Source organism: Pomacea canaliculata, linkage group LG13, assembly GCF_003073045.1.
Source record: "Pomacea canaliculata isolate SZHN2017 linkage group LG13, ASM307304v1, whole genome shotgun sequence".
Classification (NCBI taxonomy): Eukaryota; Metazoa; Mollusca; class Gastropoda; order Architaenioglossa; family Ampullariidae; genus Pomacea; species Pomacea canaliculata.
In genome coordinates, this window is record NC_037602.1 from 8,119,291 (window position 1) to 8,144,239 (window position 24,949).

At 44.4% G+C, this 24,949-nt stretch overlaps 3 protein-coding genes across 5 annotated transcripts in view; 2 read left to right on the forward strand and 1 right to left on the reverse strand.

The window, feature by feature from the left end:
* Window positions 1-24,105, forward strand: LOC112553924. 2 transcript variants are annotated; one of them, XM_025221415.1, is made up of 8 exons: window positions 1-169; window positions 9,159-10,008; window positions 10,177-10,851; window positions 11,396-12,921; window positions 18,076-19,174; window positions 19,788-19,907; window positions 20,101-20,266; window positions 20,719-24,105. In XM_025221415.1, the coding sequence occupies exons 3-8, from the start codon at window positions 10,600-10,602 to the stop codon at window positions 20,901-20,903; spliced, it is 3,348 nt and encodes a 1,115-aa protein (XP_025077200.1). In that variant the 5' UTR covers window positions 1-169; window positions 9,159-10,008; window positions 10,177-10,599; the 3' UTR covers window positions 20,904-24,105. The 2 variants fall into 2 exon arrangements, with proteins under 2 accessions (XP_025077200.1, XP_025077199.1); XM_025221414.1 differs by having other exon boundaries at window positions 9,159-10,851.
* LOC112553927 lies at window positions 12,948-15,081 on the forward strand. The gene has a single exon (XM_025221418.1). It carries the CDS (start codon window positions 13,506-13,508, stop codon window positions 14,070-14,072), a length of 567 nt encoding a protein of 188 aa, XP_025077203.1. The 5' UTR covers window positions 12,948-13,505; the 3' UTR covers window positions 14,073-15,081.
* Window positions 23,030-24,949, reverse strand: part of LOC112553925 (probable gluconokinase) — a 6,684-nt gene continuing 4,764 nt past the window's right edge. For both annotated transcript variants that reach the window (XM_025221416.1, XM_025221417.1), the window contains one exon: window positions 23,030-24,885. In XM_025221416.1, coding sequence (XP_025077201.1) covers window positions 24,501-24,885 — 385 coding nt within the window. In that variant the 3' untranslated portion in view covers window positions 23,030-24,500. The remainder of the gene's footprint in view (window positions 24,886-24,949) is intronic.

The following is a 24,949-nucleotide window of genomic DNA, read 5'->3' on the forward strand; positions in this document are numbered from 1 at the left end:
CCCGCGCTGTGATCAGAAGCAGACGATCACGTTTGCCACTTCACACACGTGCCTCCTGGCCGTAAACACTACGAGCCGTCCAGTCCTGCGACTGTGCTTGCGACACATTTGTGATTTTCTTCTCTTTCCTTCATCGTTGAGAGACAGGAGTGGAAACGCACTGAAAATTGTAAGTACTTCAAACTTATTCTTGCTTGTGTACGTGTTTTTGATTCACGCTTGTCTTACACTAACCGACTGTAACTTGAAACAAGAGAGTGGTCAAAGATGTAATCTAATTGCAATCGAAAACTTCCTCTGAAGAAAAAGATGCAGAATATCAGCGTACGACATATCCTACACTTTTCATCCAATTTTGAATTGAATGTATAACATTCATGCAGACTGCAGTTCTTTACCGAATCTTTCAATCAGCTGCTCAAGTCCTTCACATTCCACAACGCTCGCGCCCATTCAGCTAAAGCTAGCAAGCAAAGAGAGATCAGTGTGTGTGTGTGAGAGAGATGAGAGAGATGTGACATCATTCGCATGGAGGATGTGTGTCTAGGGGATGCATGCGTCGTGCATCCTCGTCACGAGTGTCGACCCACGTGTTTACTGAACTGTGTCCAGTCAGCGACAGACCAGCATTCCTTACTCGACATCACTTCGACAGCTGTTGCTCGTCTGTTCTTTCCGTGTCCTTAGATTACTATAGCATTTTCAGTGAATTTAAAAATGAAACAAAAAGAATTCAAAAGAAATAAGAAAGAAAAATTGCAGAGAGGGTAACCACGGGTGAAAATCTGCTGCGGAGAAAACCCAGGAGACGTGGGAGTAAACGTGACCTCAAACCCCATGTCAAATTACAGGTATGGTGTTTCGGCTTCTTACCTGCGACACGTCTAGAGTGCGGTACAAGCTTCACAACAGGAACATCCTCAGTCATTTTGACTGAATGCCTTTTATTGTGAAGAAAATCCACGGACGTAGGTCATGAATTAATGAAGGTGCTTTGCCAGCCGCTGATGATGAATTACTGGCGAAGGCTCCGGCCGTTCAGTTGTTGGACGTGCAGTGGAAATGTGACCTGTGCACAACACACATCCGTAAACATCATGATGCCCATATGCATGTTTACTCGTAGGCTGAGAGCTATTGACCCTCCCACTTGAAGAATTGCAAGAAAACACTTCAACGTCGCATTTGCGCATGTCGTCCCCGGGTGAAATGTCGGGACATGCGGTAGAGATATCAATTGTGTGTGCTGACCATGTTTATTTAAATAAAAAAAGAAAACGAGTGTTGCCTCGTCTGCTTTATGTGGCCTTTTTGATGCAGCTCAGTCTTAAATGCTAGCTAGAGGGGAAAATTATTTTTCCAATTCCTTGGTTCATTTCACGGGAAATGATTATTTCCAAGACGGAGATACTCAACAGCGTGTACACCGTTAGCAAAGCAGTGCTATTGGCAAGATTTGGGGATTTAGTATTGCACTTAACTAAATCGAGCTCCTTAGAGGGGAGAGAGAAAGTCTTGCGGTCGGGTGTATATTTGACTATCTTTCTCGATCTAGACTTCCTTCCAGCTCCCTCCCCCAGCCGCCGCCCTTCCCTTCAACAACCAGCGAGGTCACAGTACCAAACTGACCTGATTCTTATTTATCTTTCTGGTGCAAGTGTCCGTCTCGGCGACCCAGCATGATGCAGGCAGAATGTTATGCACACAGGACGATAGGAAATTCTTTAGTGAGTCCAGTCCCTCCCCTCCCCCCCTTCCTTTTTGATTCGTAACATTCCTTTCACATTTGTTCCATTCTCCGTCCCTCCTGACCCCATTTCTGTCATTTTTCTTTCATTTATTTTGAAGTGTCACTTAAATCACCTTTGAGATAGTTTTAGTTTTAGTGGTAGAGAAACTGCTGAGTGTGGGTCCAAGTGAATGCTCCTGATGCAAACACACATAAGTCGCGTATTAAAAGTATCTTTCAGCAATGGTTCATTGGCAGGTGACAAAGCCACACTGTATTTTTCTTTGAAAGCTTTGTGAAGCGTGGATTGTACATAGGCCAGGTTAACTCAACCGAAGTCATACAAGTTTTCAACGGCTCAAAAAAAAAAAAAAAAGCAACAAAAGTTGTCTGTGACCTGTGGAAGAAGAAGCATTAACTTTCAGCGATGCGTTGCAATAACTAGTCGCTAGGTATTGTCAACAACAATAGAGTTTTAATAGGGTATTAGTAGACACTTTGTGGGATATAAAAGTACACAGTCAAACCCACAGACCGAAGATACATCGGTATTTAGCCATGGCCCTGGGTGTGCTATGCGATCTCGTGATCCTCGTACTCGGTGGCAAGATGCAGCCACAAACATAGCAATAATGTAAGCTTGAAGACTATGGCCGGATCAAGCCCACAACAGTTAGCAGGTGAAGAATGCCTACTTAATGACTTCCCCCCCCCCCCCAACTACCCCCTACTTTGCAGACTGAACAATGGTTTCTGTCCTTGCTGGGAGACTTTCTTGCACAATATCCTGTTTTAAATTTGTTTCTACCGGCGTGTAAACGATCTAAATGCGGTCAGGGAACGACTTTTTAAAAACAACCTTTTTGCCCATGAAAAACTAACTGAAGCTACCTGACGACATCTCGGCACGATTTACGTCGCAGCCTACCCTTTGTGTCGGCGTGACATGAACAGGTTCAAAGTGACAGAGAAAGCTAACAATGGTAAGCAAATAGCACCAGATTTTTTTCCCCCTCGATGAAGCTGGACTGTCGCCAGTCAAAATCTGCTAAATTCATCTGTAAACTGTCTTACATTAGATATTATCAACTTACAACACGTCAGATTGTTGTAGGTTGTGTTTTTTGAAAATTGTTCAGTCTTGAATTTGTGCTCTGCGTCTTACAATCAGCTTCAGTGCCCTAATTAGCTCTGGAGTTGGTGATGAGTGCAGTATTTTTTAGAAAATACTCTCGTGTTTGGTGCTGCTCAGCCTTTCACATAATTCAAGTTGATAGCGTCTCGACGTGGGTCGGTTTTCCAACTCCAACATACCACTGAGTGTAGACCTGTAAAGATTGAGTAAAAAAAAGAAACGACTCTGGAATCGCGTACAAAAGTACAAAAGATATCTTTTACAGGTTTACGCTTAGACAGTCCATCCCCTCCCTACCATTTGAAAAATCTGTAACAGATTTATCTCCTAACTTGCACATGCCCTTGGCGCGTCAGTGAGAAAATTCCATAGCTATCAAACTGTCCCCAATTTGGACAGCGTACAGGCAGAAGAAGGACACAAAGAACAAATGAAAGATTTCTGTGTGAAATTCTTCAGCAGACATAATATTGCACCAGCACTAGGTTCCGAATTCTTCCCCGTATTCTAAGAATTTTATTTCTAGCGAAAAGCTCGTCTTGGCTCTGTGTTACATAGTTCTGGACAGTTGAATGTATCTAGAGGATGACAAGAGGGCTGACATTCAGAGTACCTATACATTCTAACGTGCAAGACCGGTCTGTCTGCCAAGACCAACGCATGCCTCGTTTAAGTAAAAAAAAAAAAAAAGTCTGGAAAAAAAATCGTCTGCCAGCAGTCCAGCAATACAAGTTTGTGGTTTCCTGTAATCTTGCCACACAATTTTACCAACTTTGGTCAAACGTTTGACATATGCCCGGTTAAAAACGTCAAAGTCACATCTGAAATCACAGAACATAGTTCTTTCAGTTGCTACTTTTAGGAAGAATAATCAGGAATGTGACATCACTTTTTGTGGGGATGGTGTGGAGTGTTTGACCTCACTTGGCAGTCGAAGTAGTCAAGATGTGAGTGAACTCTTCTCGCCACTGTGTAGACTGTAGAGAAAGTTCGGCCTTCGTCAACTGGCCTTTTCGAGCTTTAGTATTTCACACACTTCTGTAGCATGAGAGACAATTTACAGACACGCCTATATTTTACTATTTGTTTTATTTCGTTGGCCGTTAATAGGTTTTTTTTTTAAATTCTAGGATTTTGTATGTGTGCTGTATAGGCAGCGACAGGTGAAGGGAGGACAAATTTTATTCCTGTTGTCCTTGCAAAGATATTCTGATTCTTAACTAGCTTATTTGAAATGACTAACAACTGAGCAAAAACATCCAAATAAACAAGACTAACTTGTCCTCCACCTTATCCCGCCCCCCCTAGCAGTAAAACCCACAAATTCATCAAAGTGCGATGCGCCCACGAGGGAAATACATTATAATCTAACCCACTGTTTCATTGTCGAAAAAATGCATGTTCCTTCTTTCAGGGTTAATAATAATAATAGAAAAACAGCGGTGCATCTTGCCAGTTGTCACGAGGTTTTATGACAGTTGAATTCGTCCTTTGCGCCAGCAGGGAAAATTGGACCAGGAGACAGTAGACATTCACTCGCGCGTGACGGCAGTTTTGCACTCGCCGTACGTAAATCATGGTTTTACACCTGCAGGCATTAAGACGACCTTACCAAGTTGAACATTACGTCTGGGGGTAGCATGTCCCAGGTGCGAACTGTCTACTCGTGTCGCCTTATTTGCATCGTCACCCCTGATCAGTTTTCTCAGGCTTTCGTAAATAAAGCAGCAAGGTCTTGTAGGAATGGAATTCTTCGTTTCCCCTCCCTGGGGAGAGGGGTGCCCCCCCCCCCCTAAAAAAAAGTTGTCTAGTCTGAACTTCGACCTGTAGAACTATTGTAACATGTACATATCTTCATATGCGAAAAGATGCTGCGTTTGCCATTTTGGGTTACATGAGCATGTATTGCGATGAGTTGATTTGGTACTCTCTCAAGAAAGAAATAGAAATATGTCTTTTGTGATATAATTTTCTCCAGAATAATATGGCAGTGTTTCGACACTTTATAAAGTAGCAGACCAATACAAAATAGCAAGCAGTCTGATCTGCAACGCATGAAGAATGATGAAGTTGAATGGAAAGCATTATGCTGATGGATTTGCACTGCTTCTCTTTCTTTGGTTTATAACTCACAGTTTTTCAAAGAGGAATTCTGTAGACTACCTTGAACACTGAAAAGTAGTTCGCACATGTGCGGTCAGTTCTAGAACAGGAACAGTTATGCAGATAGGAGCATTTGCCTTGATTACAGTTGTTGTTGTTTGTATAGAGTCATGAGCTTGCCTGTAGGGCTGGTATATGGTGCCAATGTGTACGTATATATATATTTGTGTATTATCAGACCGCGGACTTGCATACAACTCCCTGATCTGACGACGATATTGAGGCATATATATGCAAAATGCAGGACATGCAGCAAGAATGTACATGCTTTGTAAATCAGGAAATGGAAAAACTGTATGGTCTGCAGTGCCGAAAAAGTTAAAATTTCAACGAAGTATATATTCTATAGTTCCACAACGTTCTCAACGAAAACGCTTTGGGAAATGGGAAGGAATTTGTCAACAAATAAACATATAAACAAACAAACATGGCTGATGAGTGATCTAAGCACTGTCCTCCAAGACTTGAGAAACTGAAACTAGAGATTTCCACATTATGTCAATGTCTCGATGGGTACAGCAGGCCAATGGCTGGTTCTCCAGACCTCAGATTCGTGATGAGGAAGCATATTTGCCAGATATTTATATTGCACATGGACACCGAATCTGATAAAATCATGGATGTCATGGATGTGAAAAACGATTGTGTTGTAGTCGTGTAGGCGGTCCGTCTCGAAAGAACAGTCATATCCCGATAAGAGCGATATGTGACTTCAAATTGGGCAGAGCTGCTGATGTCTGTTCCTTGCTCATACCCTGAGAGGGCTTCCGCATAACCGTTTGTCATCTCTGTTTGAATCTTAAACCTGGAAGCTCCGACTTGATAAAAAGTATGTTGTGTGCGATTTGCCACACTGTGATCGTATAGTAGTATAGGATGTCGCATAGTAGGAATGATAAACAAGTTTATTTATACAGCGCTTCACCCCACAAAGATAAGATCAAAACGTGTTATAAAAAATAAAAACAGAAATAATGATGATGATGGAAGCTGGTCTCGAGAGGAGGGGTCACGGTAATGTAGCTACTCATGCTGAGAAGAATGTGAATGCCGACAACACACGTGGTCTGCAGCCTACACCATTGCATGGAATCTTCGATAAGTCAATAAAGTTCTGCTTCTAGCAGTAGCTGAAAGTTACTGACTTTTTATATGGAAGATGAACTCACAACCTTTGGTGAAAGTTTTAGTGAGTGCTACTTTTTTCTTGAGTGTCCAGGTTGTTTTCCTTCTACTTTGACTAACTCCTTTTAGAAATAGCAACTCCCTCAGTAATACATATTTACTTCTTTAATAAACTTTACACGCACATACAGAACTACTTGTTCTGTGACAAAAAGCACTAATTCAACGAAAGGACACGCATATGCAACCCACGTAGATGGCACTTGTGCGAACTACTATTCCACAGACCACGCTTTCTTTTCACTCACAACAGACGACACTTTCTTCCAATCGGATACGCACTCAATCGCACAATGTCATTCTCATTTTTTCGTTCGACTGCTCGACCCCTGACCCCACTCCTTTCCAGGTCGCTTTTCGCTCTGGGGAGCTGGAGCAGCGCGATCTTTGACACCCTTGAAGTTTCATACAGTTTCCAAAGGGCAACACTCCATATACTGCTGCCTGGTGTTTGTGAGAAGCTAGCGATGCATGATTTCTCGCTCTCTTTCTCTCCCTGCCATCCAAGTGCTTATGTCTCGATTTACATTGAAATCCGCACGTGGTCAAAGTAACAATGATATCAGCCACTCACAGCTGTTGGGATCAGTGTAAAACAAAAAATTCATTTGAAACGCGACGGTCTGTCACAAAGTAAGCTTCAAGAAAAGTACAAAGACACAAATAAAGAAGGCAGTGCTGTCAAACCACAATAAATAAAGTGGCACGTGAAAACAAAACTTGTAAGGGAGAGAGATCCCGCCAATTACGCAAGATACTAAAAGTGTGGCAATAAACCCTAGATAAATACAATTTTCAAAGGTAGTATTGGTTTCTATATATTCAAGGGGAATACAAGAATGAAGAAAGGTGTTACTAAGCGCTTGTTTATGGAGAGAAGAATGCACGTGTCAACGTCAAATATATCAAACGACAGATGACAACAGCTTTGTATAAATAAATAACCCCTCTAATCAGTGCTGTACACTTATGAGAACAACGATGATTTTTTTTTTAATGGCGATGATGATATCGACCACTCATCGCATTACAAGTCTACCCACTTCACCACTTCAGTGGAACGAAACAATGACAGTGACTGTGACCTTTGTCCTCTCATTCGTTCTCAATATTTCCCAAAGCTACAGGGAAGTGCAAAAGAAAGGACAAGATTCTTGTGTCCATCCGGATCGAATCCGTTGAGGTCGTGTCTAAGTTACTAAAAATATCTAGCTTCCGGGAGTGACTTCACATCAACATTCACTATCGTTCCTTGTGGAGCATACTTATGCTAGAGAACCTTCCTCACCGTCATACCCCACCCACTCCCAGTCTGGAGGCGTGTCCTTAATTATTAGCTGTAAAGTAGGTCAGAAAATCAGTTTGTGAGCGTTGTTAGCAGGACTTGCACAAATATAAACGATGATGTCATCTGTGTACATACTGACGTCAAGGAGCTGCTACTTGACTGTAGGAGTTACATATAGTAACAAAGAGGATACCAATACCTCATAGTAGCATCGAACTCATATTTACTTGTGGCGACTATGACTTCGTCGTCTAATCACTACCTATAGAGTAGGGAGGGTGTAGTCACTACCTGCTTCACTGCTTCACATTGCGTATCATGTGGTATGCAAATGAAGGTCGTGACCTTCCTGGAGGTCTCTTCCCGTCTTATGTTGCTCAGTGTTTCCAGCTGAGGTTCTGACAAGTTTGTTTTAATAGTAAAAAATTAATCTGGTCTTAATTTCATTATCAACAAGAGTGCACAGTAGCTTGTCTAGACATGTTTTTGCGATGGAGGATAACTGCAATGAAGCAGAATCAACGATGTGCTACGTTTGCAAACGATCTTGTCAACTTGTTTTTAAATAGTTCTCGGTTGGCAACTTGCACCAACTCTAGTCCTATTATTAAAATGACAACTGTGGTCGTATCTTGTTGTGACCATCAAATTTACAAAATTACATGTATCTCACTTCAAAAGGAATGTAAAATGTAGCACTTCATTAATGTCATAAAACTAATAACGGGTAGTATAATATAAATGAGAACATTTGTTACAGTCTTTAATTATTTTAACAACTCTTTTAATTATTATTATGACATACAGTAAACAGTATAACCTTATCAATGTTTAAGTGGTAGCTGCATAAAACGTTTGGCATGTTTACGAAATGAGCCATTGACATCTGCAAAATTGTTTATGTCCTGTTAGTTGAGAACAGCTATCTTATCAGTGTTCGAGGAATAAAGCAATTATTTTCGGCATATTCATTGTTTTGTTGTCTATTCAGCTTACACTACACAAATTTGACATTCCTGATTTTAGTTTTCTGAGAATGCGTTTCCGGGTTCCTTTTTGAGGTATTGTACAATGAGGATGTGGTATTCATGTCCGTTTAAGAGAATACCAGATACAATGTGGGTGTTTCTTTATTTGTGAAACAGTAATTAATTAGATTTAAGAACGTTAATCAGGAGACTTCAAGCTGTCAGTGTATAAAGACATTGTGATATATGTCACTTAAAACACACTTTCATTATCCTGCATTTAAGGAAACTGATAAAACATGTGCAAAGAGCAATGTGAGCGAGATGACATTGCAGCAGACTGAAAATGAGCCCTTAGTGAGTTGTTGAATTCTTCAAAATCATGTCAACAAGGTTAAGGTGGGAGACAGTCACTTGCATGGAGGAGTTATTAAGTGCCTTAAAATATGAATTAATTGATTCTATGCATTGTAGAATTTTAAACCATATCAGGGCTGATTGAAGGATGGGGTAGTCGGTTGTATTTTTCCACTGAGTCATTAACTATAGATATTATTGTGACCTATATTGATTCTCTTAACAGATGTCAGATGCAGTTTGATCCTGAGCGATCGGAGGCTAGCTATCCGCCACGCATGCTTTGACTACGTCACAAACAGTTCAGTGAACTCATTGTTTATTTGTTTTCAGCTCTCCTCTTCTGCGCCGACAACCAAAAATCGCTGGAATGTTTCGAAGTGAGATGTGAGCATCTCCAACGACCCCTCCAAATGGATGTAGAGTTCAGGTGGGTGTGACCTCCGCGGGAGAAAGTTTGGTGCCGTTGTTTAACAAGCAATGAGCTCAAGAGCCTAGGACTTGAAGCTATCAGCAGAGAACAATGTGCCTAAGAACGTTGTTAACCCCGGAACTGCACGACTGTCAACTTTAACTATACTCAGTGAGTCAGAAAAGAACAACAGTAGAAGCGGCGATATCTTTGTATTCCTCCTCCACCACCCGCCGCCACCACCACCACAACCAACCAAACTTTCAAAGCTGACCTTTCCACGTGAATGTGATTTGATGTTTGCCTCAATCGTCACTTCCTTGCCGAGAGAAGACTGTCCCAAGCAACGTGTTCAGTTGACTTCGAGGTTTAACCTCACAGCTTCGCTTACTTAAACATGGACAGGACAACAACTGTATAGCGGAAACACACTTTCTCTTTGTCAACTGCACACTGAGTGAGCCACGTGCGCGGTTGAGCTAGTCCTTTGTTTTTGGTGGACGAGAAGTTCTTGAAATAAAGATGTGATTGTGAGTGCATGACAAACGACTTCGTGGTCTTTGCATCATTCTGAATCACAGATGCCGAACATTGGCGGTTTCCGGACGTCAAAAGGAAAGCTGCTCTCGACCATAGAAGTAAGAACGAAAAGCACTGCATGTGACCTATGTGAGTAGCGCGAAAGCTCGAGAGCCGCACGTGAGTTATTATTTCCTGCACTAGCTGGTAGGAAAACGACCGACATGGGACCATAACGGGAGAGGTGAAATCGTAAGCAATACGATAATGAGCATTATTTCGAATTTCGATTAGAAAGGACAGTTGTTATGAAAGTTTTCAGTAGACTCTTCGTTGTATTATTTCTATACTCCTCTTTTGTTTTATTTTGTTAAAAAACAACCTTGTCCATATAATATTTATTTTACCTTTGTTGACAAGTGATCAAGAAGCTTGCTGATGTTTACTGCAAAGAACTATGTCAACGATGGACATTTGTCTTCTTCCTTTTAAGGGTATGAATTGTAAAATAAGCCATTGCATGTGACACATTCTTTCAACGCGGAGATCCAGGAATGGAAACTGACGCGTAATTTTCTCATGACTCGCCTTGGGATCGAATGAATGTAAGAATGTCTTATCATGTTCAGTCATGATGATAGTTAATTATACTAATTAACCTCCTTGTTGAGGGGAAGTGAGCTTTGTATTCTAGCGAGAACCTGTTTGGAGTGACTGCGGTATTTGTCTTTTTGTTGTTCCTTTGAAACATTAGAGATTTATAGACGTGAAGAACTATAAAATTTATTAAAAGGAGCATTAGTTAACTGCTACTCAGCTGTAAAACCATCGGAGACTGTCTCCATGGAAATCAGCGCGTCCATCTACGAGCTCCGAATTACGCCAGGCATCGGATTCATCACCGGGCCGCAGGGTCAGAGGGCAGAGCAGGATGCCATGCGGCTGGACACTTCTCAAGCTCGCCGTGTAGTGGTCAGCCTGGTTGGACGCGAGCGCCAGGGTAAGACCAGCCTGCGCCGTCTGTTGTCCGGCGAGCCATTTGACCCCCACGAGCCCAGCACCGTGGGGCTGGAGAGAGACCTCGTGGACACCCAGGTGAGCGCAGGGTTTTCTGTGGCTGGGAACTTGGGCGAGCTAACATGATTACACTGACCGACAGTTGTGTGAATGTCTAGTTGATATCCCTGTACTTGACCTGAATGACTGGCGGACAGAATGAAGTAGAGATGAAGCGAAGAACTAACTACCTGAGCCAAAAGTTATATCGTATCTGGAATTTAATTTTAGGTAGGTCAAGCTGATATCCTCTGTTCTATTATAAGCGGGTTTGTTGGCATCAGGTGTTACTCGTCCGTGATCAGTTTGCATAGCGGCATACGAGGCATAGGCTATCCGTTTGATCAGCATTATATGTGGGTTACAACCTCGGCATAAATTTCAGCAATCGTTGGTTATCTAGGTTAACGGATTTAGAATAAAGGCAGGGGTAGCACAAAGAAAACCGAGAGAGAACAAAATTTTGGTTGAGAAGACCAAAGGAAAGTCGAAAAGAGAACAAGGCTAAGGTTCAGAGAGGGGAATAGGGAAGGCAAGCAAGAAGAGAGAGAGTATTTACACGGCATCCCTATGTTCTGTAAAGGCACTGGACACGGGATCGTCGGAGTCGAGCGAGTGGCATTCCTTAGAGCTGAGGACAGCCAACCAGAGTGAGTTCTCCGAGATGTTGGGACGTCACATCCGGGAGCGCCTGGAGCGCCAGCGGCACCGCATCCCACCGGCGCGCCGCATTATCAACTCCGTGCTGACCATGACCAAGATCGCCGTCATCACCTACGTCGCCCTCCTCTTCTTCTTCAACGCCGCCTCCTCACCGGCGCTCAGCAACTGGCCGGTATTTGGCCTGACCTCCGTGGGCACTTGCCTGGCCTGCGGGTTCGTCTTTGGCGCCAGGGACGGCTTCGGCATCGCCGTCGGCATATACCACTTCATCGTCCTGTGCGAGTCGATGATTCGCTGGCGGACGGGTGACTGGTTTGAGGACGTAGTAGAAGAGAACGGCATTGTCGCAACCTTCACCCTTGGTGTGCTGTGGTATGGGTCGATGGAAGCCATGGTGGCCGCTGTGTTTGGAATGTCGCTGGGACTGGGCTTGGAGTGTGTCTTCTGCGCGTCCCGCCAGCCTCAAACGGACTACTTCCTGCAAGGGAGCCCCTTCTTGTTGCCACAGCTTCACATGATGGTCGTCAGCTCCCTGCTGGGACTGGGCTGTACCCAGTACCGCTGCTCGCGGCTGGTAATCGTACCCGTGGTAGGTGTCGCCCTGGCAACGCTTCCTCCCTTCCTCTCCTACGTCTTCCTGTGTGGGATGGCCACAGGCGTGTCCCACGGAGTGTTCCTGGGCTGCGGGCAGTCCATTCTCTTTCCCCGCCTGAACCACGTGACCAAACAAGTAACCAGCTCAGTGAGCGGCCGCCACATGCTTCGTCACTGCCTGGGGCTTCTCCCAGGCTTGCTCATCACCTGGCTTTTCGGGTGGTCTCTGGTCACGTCACCCTCCAGCCTCGCACTCTTCCACCTAGCGGTTGCCATAGCTCTAGTGGCGGTCAACGAACTTCTGGTTCCGTCGGGCAAGCCGTCGAGACCAGCATCTACCACCACCAGCCCCGGAAAGATGAACTTCCCCGCGTCGCGGCAAGCACGACCGACAGAGGCTTCCTCCTCCATCGGCGTGCAGCAGCCGAGCAGCGTGCTGACCTCGGAGTGGACGCGACCCACGCCTCGCATCGTAGTCCGAGACTTTGCCGGCCATCCGTTGTATTACTCCGCACACCATGTCTACATGGCCGGCCAATGCATCTACATGCTTGTCTTCTCCCTGGTGGAGGCCAAAAGAGACTTCGACTACGTACTGCGCCAGGTCATCGGCTGGTTGCAGTCTATCTACCTGCACACCGGCTTCCCGGACACTAGGGTCATGCTCGTGGGCACTCACCGCGATGACCTAGAGTTGGCCCAGGCCGGCATGAACCTCGTGGGCGGCATTGGGCTCCGCCTGAGGAAAGAGTTGCCACGCCACTTCCACAACATGCTGGTGTGGACGGACAACGACACGCCGCTGTTTCCAGTGGAGAACTCCATCCGCGACAAGCACGACCATGACTACAGGTAAGACATGCAGCCGGGTAGTAACCTGTGTGAGTGAATGGACGAGCAAGTGAAAGCCTACTACTCGGTATCATGTATGGATTAGAGGGTAATAGAATATTAATAACGGAATAGCATTTGATGTAACTTTGGAAGAGAAAGAGTTTTGGGGGAGCTTTCGTGGCGAAGGGGGAAGAGTGTGCATAAGAGAGACTTTGCTGACGGGAAAAATTTTGTTGGGAGGAGAAAGTTTATGAGGAAGCGGGCTGTCTCGGGTGACTGAGCACAGACATATGGTAGTGTGTAGACAAGGGGGCGGCGATGGTGGATGGTCGCCGGAAGAGGCCGAAAATAGTTTTGCTGATGCATGCGGGAAAAGTGCTGATGCTTGCGGGAAAAAAGTATGTGAGATCAAGGTTCGCCACTGCCAGAAATATCGACTGGCGTCGGATTAAAACCATCTAGAACCCACGACAGTGTTGTGTTTGGTGTTGTGGAGAGACTGGGGGAAGAATCACATCTAACCCTGTTACATTTTTGGCGCCCAATGTGGGACACTGGGCGAAACTGAACATCTCAAGTCAGCTTAAGTGCCGCCAGAGACAATGGAACTAACAGAAGAGGAGAAGCGAGTGTTGGAGGCCTTCAGGAATTTGGAAGTGAAGCCAACAGCAGACACCTCTGCCGACCTGCGCCAATGGGCGACAGGGTACGCTGCGACAAGGGATGGAGTGGAGGCTGCCCCGCTGAATGCCAGCGGACCACAGACACCGCGATTGCCGCCATTCTCCGGGGGCAAGAACGACACAGCGCTGGACCTGTGGAAGTATGAACTGATGTGTTTGCGGGGGCGGTATACAGACGCTGTTGTGTTGGAGGCTGTCCGCCGTTCTTTGAGAGGAGAGGCGGCCAGAGTGGCTATGCGTCTGGGCCCGCACGCGACATTGAACGAGCTGTTGCAGAAATTTGACAGTATTTTTGATCTCGTGGTGTGTGACCAAGACCTACTCGGGTCCTTCTACACTGCGCGCCAGCAGGCCGGGGAGAATGTCACGCAGTGGCGGTGTCGCATAGAAGACATCCTGACACAAGCCCTGAGTGCGCGTCTGATAGACGCGCATACAGCGAGACGCTGCGCTGCAGACTGTGGGGAGGACTACGGCAACCCCTAAAAGACCGAACTGCCTACAAGTTCGAAATAGAGACAGACGTGGACGCTCTATTTCGCAGCTTAAGGCAGGCCGAGCAGGAGGCCGAGGGACCAGCACCAAAGACAGGCGCTGGAAAGCAAGCGGCAGTCAACGCTGCACAAGCCACCCACGCCGAAGACTGGAGTGCAGAGGTGAGGAAGCTGTCGGCCGAGGTGCAGTCGTTGCGGCGCCAACTGCAACAAGGACCACGCAACGACCCTGCGGCTGGCAAGGCGCTAGACCAGCGGCCACCACGCTCCAGCTACGAGGACGACGGGCCTACATGTTTCAGGTGTGGCGGCAAGGGCCACATCAAGGTGGGGTGTCGCATGCGCATTGACCATCTGCGCAAGCCCCTAAACTACAGGCTGACCTGCAGAAAGGGGCAACGGGTTGACCAGCGTCCGCCGGCACACGGTACCGCTGGCGAGAAAACATTGATAGGACCCAGCACATGTGTAGATGTCTGCATCGAAGGTGTGGCCACGGCAGCGCTGCTGGATACAGGTGCCACTGTATCAACGGTGACGGAGACATTCCATCGCCGGAAGCTGGCACACCTGGCCGTCCGTCCGCTTCAAGAAGTGCTACGTATTGAGTGTGCGGATGGCCGACTGCTCCCGTACTTAGGATACATCCAAGCGGATATACGAGTGGAGGGGGCAGGGGGCGGGGCTGATAGTCTCCCCTGCTTACTGCTGGTCATCCCAGCAACCAGATATAGTGACAGTGTTCCGGTGCAGCTAGGTACCAATGTCCTGGAACAGCTTATGCACCAGGCACAAGACAAGCAGGACGCACAGTTACAACCAGTGCTGCATCGTTCCTTTCGCTGCCTAGCGATGCGGAACAGAGCGCCGCGCATGAATCGCAACAAGCCGTACGCGCGCGGTTTACAGACAACGACCATCAGACCAGTTAACAATGTTCCGTGTGAAAGTGCCATGGGTATGACGGAAGCGGCACCAAACTCTGTAAATTCAGTGGTTATCTCGCCTGATTTGACAGTGAAACAGCAGGTGGGCAGAGACATGATTAGCGTCCAGACCGACAATTCTGGAACCAGTGGAACTAATAATAGTGGCAAATTCACACGTGTAAAGGACGCAACAGAGCATACAAACGGATCAAAGAAAAAACGGACTCTCCGCCGCAACATGTTGCTATCAGTGGGAGGATTAATACAGGATGCGCATCAACCAGAAGATGCGAGGGATTACTCGCTTTATCGGAGGAAACGAAAGCCACGCCGCCAGTTCAGAAAGGACGACACATCTAGTGCAGAGTCATCCGCCGGTGAAAATGAGAGCGACAGTGACACGTCTAGCTCTGTGGTCGTACATACCCGGCCGCCCACCACCAGATCAAGAGGACAGCCGCCGGCGAGTGATGACAGTGACCAAGAACAGCAAGCAAGGGACGAAAACGAGGCAGAACCACCCAGGCCACTCCCTGATCCAGATTCAGAAGGCACCACCCTTCCTCCACTGCCTAATGACAACGACAGTGAAGTGCCGGGTGTGCAGGAAGGAGGGAGAGACGAGGAGGGCGCTACGCCACGTGCGGTGGTTACCCCACCCCCGTCACCACGCCACGCCCCGCGAGCGTCCACAAGGCCACGTCAGCAACCGACGTGGATGAGGAGCGAAGACTACATACTTCGCCAGCAGCAAACACTAGACAATTATAGCTTTAAATGTGACAAACTGAAAATGCTGCTGAGCAAGTTATCATCAGAAAAACTGCCTGAGACTGTGGTGACCACGCTCATTAAGGCTGTCTGGCCACTGTTATAAACGCAACATGGCTACAGCAACAATTTGTACATATATGTTTATAAGTTTGCCTAAGATGTATATATTTTTATAGCACGTTACATTTGGAAAAAATATGGGTTCTAGTTTTAAATGTCGAGGACAACATTTCTCCTCGAGGGGGTGTATATGGTAGTGTGTAGACAAGGGGGCGGCGATGGTGGATGGTCGCCGGAAGAGGCCGAAAATAGTTTTGCTGATGCATGCGGGAAAAGTGCTGATGCTTGCGGGAAAAAAGTATGTGAGATCAAGGTTCGCCACTGCCAGAAATATCGACTGGCGTCGGATTAAAACCATCTAGAACCCACGACAGTGTTGTGTTTGGTGTTGTGGAGAGACTGGGGGAAGAATCACATCTAACCCTGCTACAGACAAGCTCAACAAAGAGAGAAAGAGGACTTTGACTGTTCGTACTTTAATTTGACTCTTAAGTTTCTGTTAGCATGATTACACTCAGCTTGTCAAGTACAAACATTTACAAAGTTAGTGCGTGCCTTGTTTGCTTTATTTTTCAAGGAGATATGCCCGAATAATGTCATCTCCCAACTGTCTGGTCTAGCAGTGTTGACGTATGGAAGTTTTCTCACAAACATCCAGGATTACCACAACAGATTCTCTTTTCTAGTTCAGATTTCATGGACGCCCAGTCTTTTTTCCAATGTTGTATTGTCTATCTTCAGTCCTCTCTTATAACTTTTTATTTTCAAGTAACTTTTAGAACTATATTTCCAGTTTGTCTTTACAATAAACAGATACATAACGATACTTCTCATACATGCTGGCAGGCAATTTTTTCAATCACACTGTATTATTATTATATTTGCTGTCCGACTTCCCACCAACTGACAAGTTTCGGTAAGAATTCTCCTCAGTTCAACATTCAGATCCTGCAGACCACGTTTTTTTCGATCGCTTTAAAGTACCCCCCAACACACATATACACCCTCACAAATACACACTCTTTTTTTTTAACTTGCTGTACGCGTTCGAATGCGTAGACTGATCCGATGGACAGAATCATTTGAGTTTTGTTTCTCTTGTTATTTTAATTATGTATTCAACTTGCTGTGCGCGTTGGAAGGCCGATTGAATGGATAGAAGTGTTCTAGGGTTTTTAAAAAAAAAATTGTAAACGCCCCTTGAGCTCCCTCTTGAAGGGAAGGTATGTGCATAAATTTTCCATTATTGTTGAGCTTGGAGTAACATAGCAGTGATTAATAGCTCACGGCGGGGAGTTGGGTTAGGGTTAGTAGAGAGGGAGGTGAAAGAGCCAAAAATTATCTTTTCGTATCTCGTATGATGTCTAGATAGATCAAATTTCGTCTGACTGCTGTGCGCACGGTTGAGTAGAAGCGCTGGAATACTACACGCTATCGTTATAGGTTCTTGGTTTGTAAGGAAGGGGAAAAAGCTTGGTAGAGTGTTTATCCCTCCCTCTCCCTATGACACATTTTAAGGACAAGTGAGAGACTTGATCAGTTCACGCTCCATGAACCACCACCGTCTTCCGTTTAGGCTACTTTGACATATTATTATGTGGTAATTAATGTTCATTCTTCCGTAAAATACATAATTATATTAAAATTGTTAAGTGTCCTGAAAGTTTGTCAATATTCGGTTTTATTCGAGTTTCCCATTGGTGGGTGGCGGTAGAGGGCTATGGGGCTTTTCGCTGTTCTACAAAAAAACTAAGAGAGAAGGACTGTTTCTTATTAGATAGTGACTAACAGAAAAATATGGATCCAATTCTCTTGTTTAACGACTAGAGAAGTAAAACTCCACTCTCGAAGCAATCTCGGATCAAACTCGGTCAGACATTCACACACTCATAGCAATACCAAACGTCTCCTCTAATGTCCCACCAGCAATCACATCCCATCCCTTGTAGCCCTTGTCGCAAACTTTCTTTTTCGTTACGTTTTTTCGCGTATGGCGGATACCTTTTCTGTAAGTGCAGTGGGCGGTTTGGTGGCGCATCGGTGTTTGTATATCGGTTTGATCGGCAAAGTGGGTTACAAGTTCAACATGAGCTCTAACCCTAATCGTTAATTGAATAAAACATTCCAAATAATAGTCGTAGTTAAGGTGTACATGTACTTATAAAAAAAAAAAACCAAAAAAAACCAAGCGATTTCAACTGCTATCATTTTTCTCCTCGTGCTTCGTAACAGGTACCTGAGGAGTCGTCTGCTTCAGACCGTCAACGAGATGAACGTGGACAAGCACCCGCTGCGCTATTTCTACTTCTTCCACCTACTGGAGGAGAGGCGCGCGCAGGGCCTCGTTCTCGAACAGTCTGACGTGCTCCTGGCGCAGTGCAAGGTTAACCAGTGCGCCATCAAAGACCAGGACGACTTTGACGCCATGCTGCTGCTGTTCCAGAGGCTGGGAGAGGTGTTGTACTTCCCCGAAAACAACCTGCTGCAGTCCATCGTGGTGCTGAGTCCCCACGCCGTGCTGGACCTGCTCAGCAAGCTGCTGGACGTACCAAAAATGACGGACAGGGCGCAAGGGCTGGTCACCGCCTGGAGCAGACTGCAGACGACAGGAGTGTGTTCTCGCGCCCTCTTCGACCACGTGCTACACAAGCACGCCAAGGAGCTGCAGACCCACAGCGACACCGTCCTCTACCTGTTGCAGACGCTTAATCTCATCTGTCCGCTGGGTATGAGGGGAGCCGAGGCGGCCTTGGTGAGACACCGTTCGAGGGAGCTGGAAGGCGGGAGGGAACGGATGGGGACCCGTGAACCTTGTGAACACAACGAGGAACAGGAAGAGTGCTACCTGGTGCCGGCCGCCCTCCCTGACAAGTTGGCCTATCCGCATCATTACTGGGAGACCAGTTCTGGGGACTGGGAGCTCCTGATGGACGGTTTGCCGGTCTTGCCGCATCCAGCCTTTCTGCGGCTGCTGAGCGTGTGCGCGGCACAGGATGTGTGCGACGCGCAGGACGAACTGGGCAGCTCCGTGCTGACGGCCTGCAAGTCACGAGCGGCCTTCACCTTCGGACGGTCCCGCTGCTACAAACTGGAGCTGGTGTCGTCCAAGGTGACCACCTCCTATCACGGACGTCTGCTGAAGCTCGTCGTCGCCGCCACCGCTTCCGCCAGTCGTGAAGGCAGCGGCCGTGAGGCTGCGTCACAAGCAGTGGTCCGTTTCGTGTGGCAGTCGCTGGTGGGGATCGTGCGGCGAGATTTCCGGCGCTGCCATCTGAGGATAGGAGTGAGCTGCCCGTGCGCGATGCCGCATCAAAACGTGCAGCAAGCAGACGTGAGTGTGGCGTCTGTCTCGCACGCTTACTTCTTAAATGTCTTTCTTAGCCGTGCAAATGACCAACGTTTGACCAAGTTTTAGAAGTTCTGGGGGAAAGGTCACAATTACGAAACCAGTGGGCGAACGTCTGGGGCATTCAAAATCCAAACTTGTTTGCCAATACTTTTACCAGTAAAACGACTTTAGAACACTTCAGAGGTTGAACGCTTCGATCGGCACTTTGCCTGGTTACGAATGGCCTTTAACCAGAGAAAAATATGGAATAATTTATCTAGCTAGACGAAAGTTTTTACGTAAGCATCATGTGAGCACCTGCTTGTCTGTAATTTTTCGATTAAGAATGACCTTTCAGTTTTTTTGTTTGAGTGTATTTCAAATAAAAGCGCATGTGAAATGCTAGTCTGACAGTATACGATAAATTCATTTTAGATTTTATTCACTTATATGGAATATGACTAAAAAATAATATCTTTTGGTAGAGTAGGTTGTGTTTTGAGTACTAAGGTATGTTAAAACTGAATCAAACTGTAGTAAGATAAGGAAAATTTTGATCATTTTGTGACTCCTTCAAGCAAATCTAGGAATTAGTCTGTTTTTACTATTTTTCAAGGATGGGTTCCATTTTCTCACCCTATGTGACACCCGTGACAAGGGAAACCAAGACTTTGTTGTCTCACAAGAAAAAGAATTTTGGTGCTGTGGCAGAAGAGTTTTGTATAGTAGGGGGAAGGTAAGCATACACATTTTTTGCAACTTTTTATTAAAAAATCTTTAAATTGAAGGCAATAAATCCTGCCTCGTCTATAACTTTCCTCTTTGTTTCTAACATTTGTTCCAAATACTTTATGTTGATTTATGAGAAATTACGCTTGTTTCTTGATTTGTCTCAAAATTAACTAACTTCTAATCTTTTCATGGTGTAGGTCTATGAATGTACTTTAAAAGGAGTAACAACACCAGCAGCTGTCAGACCTAGGCTTCCAATCCTTGAAGTACCACTGTGTGATATTCCACAAGTTCTTCATGCCCAGATCTGTGATCTTTTGGATGTTCCTCATGCTTTGGGAAATGACTGGTCTGCACTTGCCGGTGGGGAAGATTGACTGCTACTAACTTTCAATCCATTTTAGTCATATGAAGCATTTGTTTTGACAAGATATATTACAGAAAATGTTATAGAAGTTAAAAATATAAAAATAAACAGAAAAGTTTGTTTCAGGAAAATTGATTTTAAGAAAGTCAGTCTGTCCTTTAAAGCTGAGAGTAAAGATGTACAAATTATTGTTGACATTGTCTCAGAATTTAGCTCCCCTCAACTGATCCAGCAAGAGTATGAGGGGAAACAAGATGACAAGTTTGCTTGGGGGCTTTTTGTGGCAACAAACTTCCACAAAAAGACCAATTAAAGTTTACACAGAGTTTATGGTGAATCTTATAACGTTTCATTATCAATGTGGCAGGTATTTAAATTGATAAAAAATAATGTTTTCTTGGTTAATTCTGAGGATGAAATTTTATTTAAATTTCCTTGCCATTTGTAGGTGAGCTGGGAATGACAGCAAGGCAGGTGGAACTTCTGCGGTATCGTGCACCAAGAGACCCATGTGATGCCCTTTTGCAGGACTGGGCCAGCCGTGCTCCTACTGCCACGCTGCGAGATCTGGCTGCTATCATGCTGCATATACAGCGCATGGACGTTGTCAAGACTATAGAGGATTTTACTTAGTAGGTCTGAGAGAGAGAGAAAATATTAACGTTTTACTTTATATGAGATCAGAGAGTGGCTTCAGTACTATTACCTATAATCAGTGTGTCTGATTTTGTACAAAACATGATCACCACACTTGAAAGACACTAGGAATTCCTAATTGCAACAGTTAAGCAGTGTAAGCTGGTTTAGCTGTGTGACCAAGCATGACACTGTCGGAGACTGTGCTTCAAAGTACCTTGGAAGGAGGTGAAAACTGTGGTGGCCAGGAAAAGAATTGGCTTACAAAGGGGAGTGAACTTCTTGTCCCATGCTGGACCTGCTTAATGTTGCTCAAGACAGGCCTGAATGGTGGCCTTGTCAGTTACTGCATCTATTTATGTACTGCCCTCCAACAACTAGTACAACTCAAGGGGCAACTGATTGACAAGAAATGGATGGAAAAATTTGGATCCTGAAATGTCGGTAGAAGCTTGTTGTGAATCTTCTTACCTTGATAATGAATAGATACCTCATATGCCACTCAGTTCCCACCATCTGGTGCAGCTACCCACTGTGTATGACTACTTGTTTGTTTTCTTGTCTACTAGTAACAAAATTTTAGTAAAAAATGGTAGTTTTCTCCCAGTGACAAATTTTAAAGATGAGGGGATTAAAAAAAAAAAAAACCTAACCTAAATGGTCAGCCATTAGCTTTATCATGGGGTTAAAGAGAAAGAGAGCATATTTGTGTTGATATGCATTTGTGGATGATTTAAATGTTTGCATGAATGGAATATTGTTTTCTTTCTGGTACATATTGTATTTTGTGCATCTTATATGTGCACATACAGATCATACAGTGTGCATTTTTAAAGGCAAAAATTTGTGGTGTTGTGATCTTGGTTAGAGCTCAGAACAAGATTCCTCTCCCAGTGTACATATTTTACAGTGCTATCTGCCCACAGAACAACCTGTAGAGGAGGAAAAAGACTTTTTCTACAGCAATATTCAAGACAAGATAGACAAAATGCCACAGCATGGCATTCTTGTTGCAGTGGGGGACTTAAAATGTAAGGGTAGAACTGGACAATGTAGGCTGTGAATCCTGCATAACATGCGGAGGAATTACAGAGAGAAATGGCAACAGGCAGCAGTTTGCAAACCTGTGTCTAGAAAATGGACTGGTGATTTGTAGCACCATTTTTCAACATGAGACCAAACACAAGCTGACTTGAATATTGCCCAGAGGGAGAACCAGTAACCAAATTGACCACACTGCCATCAACCAGAAGTGGAGGAAGTCCATGAATATTGAGTGGGGGCGGGGGCGGGGGCGGCAAATGTCAGTAGCAACTACCACCTTATACTGTGCAAGTTAACTAAAGATGACAAAGAAGAACAATGAGCAGCAATTTTTACTCTTTAATTCAAGTACACTGATGAAAGATACATCTGTGAAGGCCCCGTTAATTTTGGAACTGACCAACAGGTTCCAGGGACATGTGATCTCACCTTTCCTCTTGCTTATCATTGATTGGGTGATTGTGAACAGAGAAGCGAGCAGATGCACAAGCATTATCAACATCACAGAGGAGGTGAAACAGAGTCGATGGAGGTGGCTGGGCCGCATCCTGCAGATAAACAAGATCAGACATCCACACACTGCCCTCACATGGGAACTACCAGGAGAAAGAGCAGCAGGCCAATGTGTACACAGCATCAGGCAGAAGAAAGAGGTGGACAAGACCTGGAACCAAGTCGATTGGTTTGTCTAGGATCAAAATGATCACTGGAGATTTGTTGGCACCAGTGTCGGAGTGAAGAGGATTAAATGTGACACTATGTGCAAGTGTACTTATGTGGATATGCACATGTGGGCGTTTGTATTTGTTGCAGTTATTTACATAAAATAGTGCATTAGTTGTGATATGTAAATAATAACTGTCTTTTATTTGGTTGCCGACATTTCGACAGCAGATTTGTGAAAAATTCTTGTTTTTGTTTTGCTATTTTAACATTTTGATCATTGTCTACAAACCATGAGGGCATTGATATCAGAGTTCCTGCCATACTGGATTATGGTTGCAGAGTTTTTCAGGTTTAGTAAACCACATTCCTGTCACACTAATTTGGTGAGAAAGGTTAAAAATGAATCTGCATGATAAAATATACACTCTGTATTTAAAAATCCTTTGGTCAACAAATGGTCAGAGTATAAAGATAGATTTGCATAGATTTGATTACAACACTGGATAAATATAATAATAACATGATGTAAGTGTATGATGCAGCATCATGCTTTTACAGTGGGTGCACTCACCAGGCTTGTTGCAGTACAGATGTAAATAGTAATACTTATAAATACAATAAAGCACTCATCAGCAACATTGAAAAACCAATGTTTTAGAATAACAGTCAGGCATGTCATGACACATCAATACACAGTGCATTGAGATCACATCCACACAGGAAATGCACTTTACAAATTCAATTACTAATATGCAAAATATCACCATGTTAGTACAATAATTAGCACAGGTTTAAATAAACCCAAAAATTTATGGATGCCATAATTTATATCCAAGATCATGACTTGCTAGTCACTGGGTACAATGATGGGCATGTCAAATGCAGTGCTGTATGGCTCATTGTTCAGTGTCAAATTACAAGTGTAAAGTTTCATGATGTAATGTTGATGCCAGAACCAGTGAGAAAAGTATACAGCTATAAACTTGAATCTTACTCAAACTTATGGTTTACATTTATGATAGTTATATATAATATATATATAATTATGACATTTTGCTTTGTAAATACTGGCATATCTAAAACTGCCATTTATTATATGTTATTTAGGATATATACAGTCAATTACACGAATATCAAAATATTAATGATATTGCACCAATAATAAATGGTAGAAATGTCATTCATTTTAAAATGTATTCTTTTTATCTTGCTTTATTTAGTCTCCTGACAGCAAAACCTATTCCACATTTGAAACAGGTTGGTTAGTTTGGCAAGAAAGTGCTTCTCCTAGAGGTGATATTACATACACCATGAGAGAAGTGGGAACAGGAGGAAACCAGAGTATGGCAATGGTTCTTGGTTGACTTACTGGTCCAGATGCAGTTAAATCAATACTAATTTCTAAGTAGTTTTGTTTAACATTGTCTCTAAGGCTTGATCTTAGCCTGCATGCAGTTAAGAAACAATAAAATTTATTTGCCAAGTGAAACAAGGATTTTGTCTTGGTGTGACAGAAGCATGATTTATGTTACTACATGAAATACATACGCTCATGTGTGCACACACACGCAGATGGATTAAACTGTTTCACTTGATTAGATTAGCCTGAACTAGTTTGCACTTTAAAATGCTAGTACAAGGTTAATGCTTAAAAGGAGTTCAATGATGAAATACTGGGTGGCGTTATGCAGCAAAATGTGGTAAGCAGAGATGACAAAGCAGAGTAGCACAATTTGTCTGTCATTGAAGTCTCATGCTCGGAAGCTCTGGATTTATTAAAGCAACAGATTTTCTTGGTCAGAGTCTTTATCTTAATAAAGTTAAATTTTTGTCTGGTTTGATCCCAGGCTGAAATTTTGTCTTGGAAAACAAAACCTGCTTCAGTTAATGTACAAGGCTGAGCCTGTTGATGACTGTATCTACGATACCACTTATGCTGGCTTGAATATCGACTGTAAAACTATCCTCGTCTTCTCCAGGTACATCCAGTATCTCTAGCTGAGATGACAAAAGAGTGGATGGCATAAAGTGACCTTTTCGTGCTGCCATCCTCTCTGCCAAGAGATCGCGTGAACCATGTAGCAGCACAAAGACAATTTTAGAAGATGCCTGGTCAGCAGAGGCAAATGACTCTTGGTGTGCTGTATTACTGTCATTTGAAGGCTGCTTTTCAGATTCTTTGTCACTTCTGCCCGAGCGAAGAATGTCACGGTACCACCTTTTGAGAGCCGAGCAAGTCACCACACCAGTTTCAGAACTGTCTTGTAGACTGAAAAGGAAACAGTGATATAGTGATATTCCTACTCTTTTCTTCCTTCATGTGTTACATTATT

What these genes read in the sequence shown, in the direction of transcription:
- LOC112553924 (XM_025221414.1), top strand. Translation starts at nt 10,600, where the DNA reads ATGGAAATCAGCGCGTCCATCTACGAGCTCCGAATTACGCCAGGCATC. An exon ending in GAGACCTCGTGGACACCCAG is followed by an intron (nt 10,852 to 11,395) that starts GTGAGCGCAGGG and finishes TGTTCTGTAAAG; the next exon opens with GCACTGGACACGGGATCGTC. An exon ending in AAAACGTGCAGCAAGCAGAC is followed by an intron (nt 19,175 to 19,787) that starts GTGAGTGTGGCG and finishes CTATTTTTCAAG; the next exon opens with GATGGGTTCCATTTTCTCAC.
- LOC112553927 (XM_025221418.1), top strand. Translation starts at nt 13,506, where the DNA reads ATGGAACTAACAGAAGAGGAGAAGCGAGTGTTGGAGGCCTTCAGGAAT.